We start from the raw sequence: 12,239 nt of genomic DNA, 5'->3' as shown, positions 1-12,239 counted from the left end.
TTTTATACACTTTAAATATTTGATTATTTTTGTTTGTTTCTTATTAAAATTACAACTTAGACAAATTTCAACAACTTCAAAAAAAAGTTTCGTGTTTATTTATCACATTTGAAGTCTTAACTTTTTCTTTTCTTTCTTTTCTATGTTATCCGTTATGATTATGAATATTGCACAATTATCACTACAACAAGTTAGATTTTTAGTGCTAAAGATAAAAATCTCATTATCTTAAGCTCTTTTAATTACACATGTGTTGTATTAAAATGTGATTGGGTGGACAACAGTAAAGAAATTGAAATATATGAACTATTTACAACATTGGACTTTATCGATATGAACTATTTACAACATTGGACTTTATCGATTCGCAAAATAAATCCAATCCATTTATATTAGCAACAAGAGGAATACAAGAAATTTACGCAAATGACCCTTTGAATCCTAATTGATATGTTGTGCTTCCTCCACTATAATGAGACCATGCAAATGAGTCCAACGATAGACATAAATTAAGAACGAACACTTTGTGTGCATATTTTTCATCATAGACTTATCTAATAATAACGATCGTTAGAAGTTTCAAGACCGTGCATGAATTAGCACACGTTAGGGATAGTGGAGATGCAAAGCCAAATGATGCTAATAAGAACAAAGGAAAAGCACACGAGCCTTCCTTTGCAACATCTTTTTTGCACTTTTCCCCTTAAATGATACCTTTCTAGTAGAAGTGGGATTCATAAAAAATTGTGCAAATAAGTTCTTTACAAACAAGAATTAGTTGGATTGTGGGGCTCTATTGGTAAAACAAGAATTAATATAGGGCATGGACCATAATTAAATTATTAATGCTGCTGACATTCATGCATATAATAACAATTTCTCCTTACAATTGTCAAAATTTCCAGCATCTACCCCCTTAAATTCAAAAAAACACCATATTAATTAAAAAAAAAACCATATAATTAAACAAATCATTCACATCAAAGTCAAATTTTAAATTTAAAATATAGCAAGACCGAGATTTTTTTAAAAAAGTTCAACAAATAAGGATGGAGAATTCAAACCTGGCCTCTAATCTTGGCCTCTACGTTGAGTAAATGTCTTAATACCTAGTAAATTAAACATACATAAGTCGAAACACTTATATAAATGAAATAATTGAACGAGAAGCTGTCATCAATGGCTTCTTTTTCAAAAAAAAAAAAAGTACAAAGAAAATTAACGAGTTATTATTGTACTATGCAAACGTGGCAGCCAAATATCACAAGGATCAATTGAAAATATCTTCACCTGAAACATGTTATAAAAATCAAGCGTGAAAGACTTTACCTATTACTTGGCATATTACAGATTTACAAGTCGAGGGAGGTTAGGAAACGGTCATTTTTCATATACCAACCTAATTCCCTTTGGTTTTCCACAGATTATTTGTTTCCTGCAAAAGAAAAAGAAAAAAGAAAAAAAATCGTCTATCTAACGAAAAGAACTTCCTTTAACTGTTAAGTTAAATATATTCTCTTAAAATTGAAAATTTACATCCTCGCCTCTACAACTATTGAAGGAAAAAAATTCATAACCTTCTAGCTTGAAGCTACAACATATATTAAATAATAAGAAACTAAAAAAGTTTACTATTTAAATAGAATAAGTAATGAAGTAATGAAGTAATGAAGGAATGAAGTAATGAAATGGATACAACTATATCTAGAAAAAAAAATGCATACTTTTACTATATAAAAACTAAAATTGAATGCCTTGGAATGCAAGGACGGAAATGCAATATTCACAATTATAATTCACCAAAAGAAATGATAAGACCCAAAAGTCTCAATAAACAATACAAGAAAAATGGATGGACACTTCCATACAAAACCTGTCGCCTAAAACTGGGAGATATTTGCATGAAGATTGAAATAAACAAGGTTATCTCAAACAATATAGCTCGTTACTTTTGACTAAAGAGAGTGGTGTTAATTAATTCAAAACTTGGAAGTTTAGCTAAACATCGTCATCGAATAAGACACTGCATCCAAATTTCTATATATTAACAAGTTTAATCATATACTTAAACTCAAACCAAGTTAATCTAGCAATTACAAGTACAGCTTACGTTCTTTATACCTGGCGACACGGTTTATCAAACTTTTCCACTGGGCGAATCTTTCCAGGTTGGGTTCAGCAAGGTTTGTTCCTTTGTCCGTGGTGCAGTGCAATAATAGATAACTTGGACATGAGAAAAGCGATTAGATGGCAAATCATTTACACCATCGCATCTATGAAAAGCTATGAGGAAGACAAATAAAAGTTCATCTTATGGATGATCAGAAGTCTTTACCTATAAAATATTCCAAAAAGCAACTCCCCATGCCTCAACAAGAATTATGGCAGCCAAAAATCAACTCTAGTAGTATATTTTAGACACTCTCTCAATGAAATAATGATGGTTATTTTTGTCCCCTTATCACTAATTTTATCAAGGACTCAGATTTACTTTATACTACTCTTAGAAAAATAAGAGTTCATACGAAAAAGTAAATGTTGTACTAAATTTCATCATCCTTTCCTTTTCGAGGGTGGAGTTATATATGTCGATGTAGAGAAAGAGATGAACTTGGTGGGGTAATGGCGGGAGGGCGAAAGACCAACACATAAATCCAAAATGGAAATAAATTTGAATACTAATTTAATAACCAAATGTCATATAAGAATTACTCGGGGTGAAATGATGTTTGATATGCACAACAAATAACAGGGTGTCTATCTTCAGGTGATTATCATAGACTCACACTCCTGAAGCATTTTGCATAATAAACAACCGGTTGACGTTGAGAAGAACACGTGAATTGAAACAAAACTGAACACCCAGATGATTATAACGGGGCTTTCGCTGGTGTACCTGGATCACGAGGATACTTCCTGGGAGTGTGCCGTTCTTTTAAACAAACAACGGCAGTTCGCTGCCCATATGGACTATGTGATTCCACTGCATAAGAAAAAAAAGGACCTTTAGACAGTATTTACATCATAGAGTTGGGGTAAAGTTAAATTTAAAGCATAAGGTGAATAATTTCGTGGATCGAACTGTAAATAAAATAATCCAGTACAGTTAGTTAAGGAAATAATTTTAAATCAAATTTTGCTCGAGAAAAAGATTTTTCCACAAGAATAATACAATTTGTTAAGTTCTACGTGCAAATTAGACGAACAACCCATATCTGAGAATCAAAGAAAATCCTATCAAATCAAACCAAACACCAGAACAAAGATTCAAATTCTTGCAAGCAAAACGTAAGCCAAAAACAAAATAAGTTTGACAAAATCCACTGGAATGGGTGCAAATTCCAAATATTTAATGGCCAATCCAGTAGTTTATACATCACGTTGATATAGATACGGTAGCAGAAATTGACAGCGTCAGAATATTTCTTGTAGTTCAAGTACACATGGGAATAACTAAGTATAAGTATCTAGAAAACCAACTGCCTACGGGCTAAGAGTGGGAGTGTCTTTTCAGGAAGAGACCTCTGTACTATAAAGCAATACTCAATTACGCACAAATCTGTTTGACTTTGTTACTGTACACATGAGATTATGACATTGCAGGAAAACCAACAGAAAGATAAACACACCAGGGCATATTTGCAGTAAGGAAGCACCCATCATTTCAATTGCCTTTTCTGCATTTGTGACTTCTTCCTGACAATGCGAAAATTGCAAAAAAGAAAAAAAAAAAAAGAAACAAACCAAAAATCAACAAGATTATATAAAATATAAAATTCAAAGGAGTACCACTTAAGCAAATAAACTTTCTCAACATGAATTAGATATATGGCAACTCAAAATAATTCAGTTCAAAGAAATCTCCACAATTAGAAACAAGCTTCTTCATTGCATCATTATCACGAAGTATACAAGAGGGTATTCAATGATGGTAACGAAGTGCATACAGTCCCAAAATAATAGGACAAGACAATCAGAGAGTAGACGTTCAAAATGCTAATGGATAGAGAACATACAAGAGGGTCATGGCCCTTGGCAGCTAAAAACAAACCCCCAACACGAACCATAGGAAGACAATATTCAGCTGAAGAAAAGATATCAGAGAAAAATAATAAGCAAAAGTAAAACAACTTAGATTCGTAGAACTTATGCATATCAAATTAGATGGTACCTAAAATTCTCATTTCTGCAACAGCTCTAGCCACTACTACATCAAATTTCTCTCGTAAGAAAAGATCATGTCCCAGATTCTGCCCTACATCAGGATATATCACTGCCACATTAAATATTAAACAAATAAAGTTTGGAGCCACGAGCAAGTGTTCTTCCCCTTCTCTCTCAAATAATAAATCAAATACTTCATAGGAAATAAAAATTGATCTCGAAGGGAACCCTCATTATAACTTTAACTTCTTCGAGTATTCACAATACAGTGAATATAATGATGAAATCGAGACTGTTTCCAGGAACTGTTGAATCTCTTTACCACAACTCAAGCAAAAAATGTGTCTCTTCCACATTTTTAGAAGACATACTATTGGTACATCGCAAAATCTAGAAATTTTGTTCATTGTTTAATAAAATCGATATTAATATTAAGTATATGAACTAATCAAGACGAGAGAATCAAACTTGAATGGCTAATTAGGCCAGGGTGTTTAATTGCGTAAACGTTAATGTCCACGTACCTCTGCTCTTCCTCGCACAACATGAACATTTGTCAAACCGGTATGACCGACCGCATGCTCCAAGAAAAGGCACCGCTTATTCATAGATTCCATCAACGTTACTTGCCATTCTAGTCCATCCAAATAGCCCAAGTTAAACCCCCAAAAGAAAAGAAAGGATAAGGAAGCAATCAATATACGTTATATCACAGAATGATCCCTAGCGCACATAATGCATTTTCATCATCATAATAATCGATTATGTTGACCTGGGCAAGCAATAGCTATAATCAATCCAGGAAGTCCGGCCCCCGTTCCAACATCAACAAGTTTAATGCCATCGCATGGAATCGTCGAACAATGCGACGAGTACAGATTCCGAATTGGAGGTATAATCGCGAGAGAATCCTCAACATGCCTTTCCATCACTTCGCTTTCTTCCGTAATGGCCGTAAGATTCATTTTCTATGAAAATTCAACAATGCAGCCATCAAATTAAAGCTAACAACAACAAATACCAATAAAATGGAGAGACCAAGTACCTTGTTCCATTCGAGAAGAGCGTCGACGAAGAGATGAACCTGATCTTTTTGGCGGGAAGTTAGGGTTTCAAAATGGAGATGTCTCGGAGTATTGCAGGTAACAATGAATCGCTTAAATCTGGTTCTGATCGGAAAATCGAACGGCGTTCGCTTCGAAAGAGCCGAAAACTGTTTGATACAAGTCCTCAAAGAGAACGAGACTGTGCTCGCCATCTTCCCGCGCTCTTCGACCTCTCCTCACCAACCCGTTTCCCCTTCTGGTATCTTAACGACCCGTCGTCCCATGCGTCATCAACTGGGCCTTTCCATCTCGGCCCACTTTCAGCCCAACATGTTGATCCATCAAAAAGCCCAAAACTCAACTCGATTCAAACACTCCAACCCGGGCCCTTTACACAACAAAACCCGACCCAACGACCCTTTTCTGTGGACCATATTTCGTAAATATAAATCTTACTAGTTTAAATTAATTTTTATTGAAATTAGTTAAATAATAATTATAATTTATATGCACGAAAACACAAAATTCATTTAAGGTAAGGAAAACTAATAAAAAATAAATATTTAAATAAAAAATTAAGAGTGTACACAAGTTGAGTTTGAGAAATCTTTTGCACCAATCCGAAATTTCATATGATTAGGTTGGTGACTCGAGCAACCCAATATAGTTCACAACCAACCCTCTATATTTTCGAGCTAGGTTGGGTTATCGAGTTATTTATATTAATAATTAAAATTTCATAAAACTTAAATATCAAACATTCACAAGTCACAACACATCACTAACATTAGTTACAAACGTCATAAACTACTAATCTTGATAATCGTTAAGTAAGATAAAATAGAGTTAGATTGTAACCCTTTTTTCAAGCTAAATAGTTCGGTATTGAAAGACGGTGATTGAAGTGATAATTTAAAAAAGGTAAAATTGATTAATTAAAGGTTAATTATAATAGTTAAAAGGGTTTAGGGGGAAAGTAAAAGGAGTGGTTAAAAATGGAATCATACATAGTGCCACAAAGGACAGTGCAGAACCCACCCTTTCTACCAAGCAATCATGACAGCCCCAACTTTTGGAACCAAACAGCTCATTCGGCCACACACAAACTCAACCTTACTATTATAATAATAATAATAATAATAAATTATTATCCTTATTTTATTGTATTAAATCCAAAAAAAATTATTATTAATTCGTGTACCTATAACCAAATAAATCCAATAGGTACAAGAATATACCATAAAAGTATTCATATCATAATTCTCAACCTCAAAATAACTTGTATTAGTCGGTGGAGAAGTAAGTGACATAGATAGCCGATATTGTTCATTTTAGCCTCTCACATATTGCTATTAGCCTCATAATTTTAAGGAGAGGGTCTAGCCTTTACTTTGACAAATGGCTCGCACCATCCGGTGATTGGCTTTGACACAGGGTCTAGCCTTTACTTTGACCAATGACTCGCACCATCCGGTGATTGGCTTTGACACTATTTGTAAGCACATATTGTCTGCTGTCGACCCATGGTACACTGTATGTTGACGTTATTGAATGATTTTGTCGAAAGAAAGCGGGAGTGATTTAGAGAAGAATCGTTGAAAGATACGAGCGAGAATGAAAGTTTATAAGGGAATCAAATTGATTGTCCCCATGAAGACTGAATCATTATTCTCAAATTGATGAAAGAAATTTGCAGCCAAATTTCAGTTCAGATAATGTTTCAGTACACTCACAGTCTGTTTATTCTCTCGAAACTAACACTTTCTACAAACTTTCACTTTTATTGTTTTTATTTACCATTAAATATTAAACGTAAAAATTAATTTTTTTTGTTGAACAAAATATTCCCTTCTTTACCAAAACCCAATAAAGCTCTCAAAATAAGGGTATTTTATGCTCCACTCAACAGCATACAGTCACAAACACCCTTTTTAGTTTTACCACCTTCAATTAAATTAATCACTCTTAAACTTCTTATTAACTACCCTTTTCATATATTTAATACCTTCAAATAGATATTATCCATTTTGACCATAATTTCTCCCGTTAGTTTTCTTATGATCTTCCTCTTAATTAACCAATATAAAATTCTCTCTCTCTCTCGTCAACTGTACCAGCTTCTAGAGACATCCGATAAAATTAAAACAATACAGAAAATATTAGCATAGCCCCTACGCAAATCGAGAAATGATATTAGAGTTAGAGGTGTTTTAACGAGGACGCTGACTCCTCAAGGAAATGGATTGTGAGATCTCACATCAGTTGGAGAGGGAAACCAAACATTAAAGGTGGGAAAAGCTCTCTGCCTACAATATTTAGTACTTAAATTATAGTTTACTATGATATTTTATTATAGTCAAATATCTAGATATTTGTTTTACTACCGTAATCTTTTCATTTATTACTTTTTCTATTTAGTATTATTTTCATTTATTACTCTTCCCATATATTTGTAATTTATTTGATTATAAATAAGATAACTTTCGCACCATCTAGGTTTGATGGCTTAAGTAAACATTCTCACTCTCCAGAGCATGTTTTATAACTGTGAGACTGACAATGATACGTAACGAGCTAAAACAGACAATATCTATTAGGTTTGATGGCTTTAAGTACACATTCTCACTCTCTAGAGCAGACATGTCTTATAACTGTGAAACTAACAACGATGTATAATGAGCTAAAACAGATATTATCTATTAGGAGTGGACTAGAACACCGCTACATTATAACTATCTTGTAATAAGCTTTCTCTCGTATATCTAACGTTAAAAACCCGACAATCGAACTAGAATGATCTAGTAGAATAATTTAAGGTTGAGAGAGTAGTATCTAAAGAGAAGTAGCTCTCTTGGGAGAGGGAGGAGGCCACAAAAAAGCTTCCACCCTACCTTATACTCTCTCTCTCCCTCCCTCCTTTAGTGGGAGAGAGAGGGAAGCATAGGCAGGCAGGCCAAGGGTTAATAATCAATGTCTCTCTCTCTCCCTCTGTCTCTCTCTCTCTCTCTCTGTTTGTGTTGATTAAGAGAGAGTAGAAGGCACCCAACAAAAATGACCATCATCATGATGATGCCCTCGGCCACCTCTTCCACCACCACCACCTCCTCCACCACCACCATCATCATTACACCCTCACCACCATCATCGCCCTTTCTCTCTCCAAACCCTTCTTGCCCATTAATCATGAACCAACAAAACCCTAATCTTCATCCTCTTCCTATTCCTATTCCAACCCTCCTTCTCTCTCTTTAAACCGATGCTCTTCCGGGGAATCAAGCATCTTGGTCCGATTAGATCCATCATCCATTTGATAGATCAAACATCAAACACAACAACAACGACGACAACAACAACAGCAAGAACATCATCAACAACAACAACAAATTACTTGTAGTTGGTTTTTAGCTGTTAAAGTTCCTGTCTTTTTGTGTTACAACTTATCAACCCCATCTGGGGTTTAATGCTCTCTCTCTTTTATGATTCTATAACATAAACATTTACACATTTTCTCAATTTTTCCCATCTGGGTTTCTCTTTTTTCATCATTTTCATAACAAAGATACAATTTTTTCTCTTTTTTTTTTTTCCATTTTGTTCATCTGGGTTTTGCAGAATCTTAGAACAATAGCTGTTTATGTTCTTGTTGGAAGCAATTGCAGCAGCCGCCGCCATGTTCAGCACCACTTTTGGTTTTCGATTCTAGGGTTTGTAATTATGATGGTAAGTTCTCATTATAATTTATTTTCAATAATTTACTCTTTATTATGCCTTATACTATGCCAGCATGACATGTAGAATTAACATGCATCCACTCATCAACAAACTCACCAATTCAATCCTCGTACATCTGTTTTGTTTTCTTCTTCAAATTGATGACTTATAAAAGCGGATGGGTTACATAATTATGTCCATCCTTCTTGCTCTAATACCGTGTTAAATTACCGTTAATTAGTTTCATTAAACCGAATTCGAGATCTTTTTATCTCATCTTCTTATCCGGTGAGATCTCATGTTCATTGGAGATGAGAACGAAACATTATTTATAAATGTGTCAAAACATCACCCTAAAGCTGTTATAGATCCCTTGTAAAAATTTCGAAATTTTACAGTATTTTTTAAGCTAACATGAAACTCAAAGTTGAGTTCATAATTAGCACAAGAAAGTTTACAACTTTAGTAGTTGACCACTATTATTGACGAATGATGGATCATCGTGTTTTGATACCATGAGATTTTATATACTGTGGAAAGTTCTTCCAGTAGATGCGTTTTAAACCTAAAAATGACAATATCGGTTAATCGGGGTTTGTTTTACTGTATTTTAACCTATTAAATTTACACGAAACTCGAAGGTGAGTTCATAATTAGCACGAGAAAGTTAAGAACTTTAGTAGTTGACCACTATTACTGATGGATTATTCTGTGGGTAGCAAGCTAGGAGTCTAGAAGATTTAAATTCTCGAAAGGAAAGAAACCCATTTGGGTAGAAATAATGATGGTACCTTCAAAAGAATGCCCTTTTTTATTTTGTTCTTTTCAAAATCACTTCGAAAAGAGGAAGGAAAAATTTTCTCGAGGGTTTTCTGTTTGTTTCCTAGGAAAGTGGGTTGGTGGTGGGAGCTGAGAAAAAAAAAAAAACAAAACAAAACAAAAAAAGTTAGGTCAAAGTGGAGAACTTTTTTTATGGCTTAGAATTTTACTGATAAAAGCTGTGTTCTTTGTTCGTTGTTATTGATGAGAAATGCACATGCAGTTTTTTTGCAACTATTTTGAGACAGACAGAGACAGAGAGACATGTTTTAATTATATGTCTTTTGTTTAAGCAACTTTATTATTTAGTTCAATGCATATTCAGTGTATTCTTCTGAAGGGATTCTCTTTTTGATGGCCTGCTCACATTTTTGCATAAAGTTGTGTTGGATATCAAAGTGTCCATGTTTTTAACTTTTCGAAGAAATTTTTTACTTATAAAAACATGTTTTTTTCGTAACTTGAACCGAACTAGCTCAACGATAATTGACTTGTACTCTTAATTTTGTTGTGTTGTACATGGGTTGGGTCGGGAAGGGGTGACTACACTACTTCTACGACCTTACGAACTTTGGTGTTGACGAGATGATAAATGACAATTGTTGGTGCGTTGCTAGTAATAGGATCTTAAGGGTTAAGTAATTGTTGGATGAAAATCCTACCTCGACTAATTTAGAGAATAATTATGAGTTTATAATCAAATAATACTATTTTCATTCGTATGGTATGAGACCTTTTGGGGAAGCCCAAAGTAAAGCCATGAGAGCTTATGCTCAGACAATTACTAGCCCACGTCAAAAATAATATTAAATATGTCAAAATATAATTAAAATTTCTAAAATTGGGCCTAAAAGCCCACTAAAATACGAAATGTGGGCTTTCAGTCGGCCCGTTCTCCTTCAGATTTATTTATTATTATTATTATTATTTTGGAAAGGAAAGTTGTTTTCATTAAAATGCAAAATAAAAGGTATAATTAAATATTTGTACGAAAATTAAGCCCCAAATTATATCTAAACCATAATAATTAAAGGGGAATTTCCTTTTTAAAATAAGTCCACATCAATTAATTGTAATTAATCTTTTACGGTATCTATTTAGTTCAAACCAAATATGATCTTACAGTTATAATTGTGTGTTTAATAGAACCTTATAGGTAAAAGAGATTATAATACTTGGTCAGGGAGGTTTGATGACTACTTAGTCTCTCTATAGTACATTTTGAGGTCATTCAGGTTCAATAGAAGTAGACATGGTTTCGTCAAATGACCATACGCTTACTATAACATGAAAGTAAGTGAAAGGGTTTGGTACGACATGAGCATTTAATTTAACTAAGTTAGATAAACACATTTATATATTATTTGAATTATTTATTTGTTAATTTATGAATAATAGTGTTTAATTAGCATAAGTGGTAGAAAATATCCACACCTTATGATTCCTAAATGGGTACCTTAAATATGCATTCATTACAATAATTAAAAATAACTGAAATAAAATTATTGATGTTGGACCTTATAAAAGTCCAAATCAATGGATAATGCCAACTATTAAATCTCATTATTTTTTGCTCATATTTCTTTTATTATTATTATTTTCTTCGGATTCTCCGTTGACCACATCAAACATAATATTTTTATATTATATATTTAGTGACATTATTTTTACTTTAAAAAATTCGAGACATTAAATTATTTTGTCTATTAATATATATCTTTTTAAGTGAAATATACTTTTCCTATCTAATAAAAATATAATTTCAAAATTCTTATGATAATACAGCACTGAAAAAAATGAATTATAATTAATTAAAGTTACAAAATTAATTTTAGAATTAGACGTGGAATCAAAATTAATTTTAATAATTAAACAACATTTATACGTCTTTGAAATATTTATAATTAATTTGAAAAATACATACATGGTGGGGATGAAAATGCCGTGTAGGGATTTTCTTAAAATATCCCATTGGTCAAAGTTTAGCTGTTGGAATTTTAAAATAAGATGGAATAAATCGTCGGATTAAATTAATATATATAATTAAACTAATGCACAAGTTGTAGCTCTTAATTAGACTTGGTCGAGCTCATAGCTGTTTTTAAAAGCAACTTCAAATGTTCGGGATCGATTTACACACATTTACTTATCGTATAATACAATATTTTATTTTAAATAAAATTAAAAAAATTAAAATACATTAATAATCAAACATACGAATAGTGACGTGGATGACAACAAACTTCTCCGAACAAAATGCTATTAAAGTCATAATAAATAAAATAAATATTCACTAAAATAAATTTCCGTCTCAATCTTAATACTCCTCTTCAAAAACTTATTACATGTAAAATCAGAATGAAACATTTCTTATAAGAGTATGCAAGTGTCTCTCTAGTCGATGAATTTTAAAATCATGAGGCTGACGACGATATGTAATAAGTGGATAATATCTGCTAGCAGTGAGCTTATATATAGTATGAGTCTTGTGTGTGGTTA

General features: G+C 32.9%; 1 protein-coding gene across 1 annotated transcript; it reads right to left on the bottom strand.

Moving 5' to 3' along the window:
• Positions 1-2,649: 2,649 nt before the first annotated feature.
• On the bottom strand, positions 2,650-5,458 carry LOC111431267 (ribosomal RNA small subunit methyltransferase G). The gene is made up of 7 exons (XM_023067839.1): positions 5,210-5,458; positions 4,937-5,132; positions 4,689-4,798; positions 4,172-4,250; positions 4,017-4,084; positions 3,630-3,696; positions 2,650-2,983 (listed from the first exon to the last, which is right to left on the bottom strand). The coding sequence occupies exons 1-7, from the start codon at positions 5,420-5,422 to the stop codon at positions 2,871-2,873; spliced, it is 846 nt and encodes a 281-aa protein (XP_022923607.1). The 5' UTR covers positions 5,423-5,458; the 3' UTR covers positions 2,650-2,870.
• Between the last annotated feature and the right edge of the window lie 6,781 nt (positions 5,459-12,239).

This window comes from Cucurbita moschata, unplaced genomic scaffold (assembly GCF_002738365.1).
Source record: "Cucurbita moschata cultivar Rifu unplaced genomic scaffold, Cmos_1.0 Cmo_Scf00036, whole genome shotgun sequence".
NCBI classification, from domain to species: Eukaryota; Viridiplantae; Streptophyta; class Magnoliopsida; order Cucurbitales; family Cucurbitaceae; genus Cucurbita; species Cucurbita moschata.
This window is presented reverse-complemented; position numbering and strand designations above follow the sequence as displayed.

What these genes read in the sequence shown, in the direction of transcription:
- LOC111431267 (XM_023067839.1), bottom strand. Translation starts at nt 5,422, where the DNA reads ATGGCGAGCACAGTCTCGTTCTCTTTGAGGACTTGTATCAAACAGTTT. An exon ending in CCAAGGGCCATGACCCTCTT is followed by an intron (nt 3,697 to 4,016) that starts GTATGTTCTCTA and finishes TCGCATTGTCAG; the next exon opens with GAAGAAGTCACAAATGCAGA. An exon ending in CTTACTGCAAATATGCCCTG is followed by an intron (nt 2,984 to 3,629) that starts GTGTGTTTATCT and finishes TTTCTTATGCAG; the next exon opens with TGGAATCACATAGTCCATAT.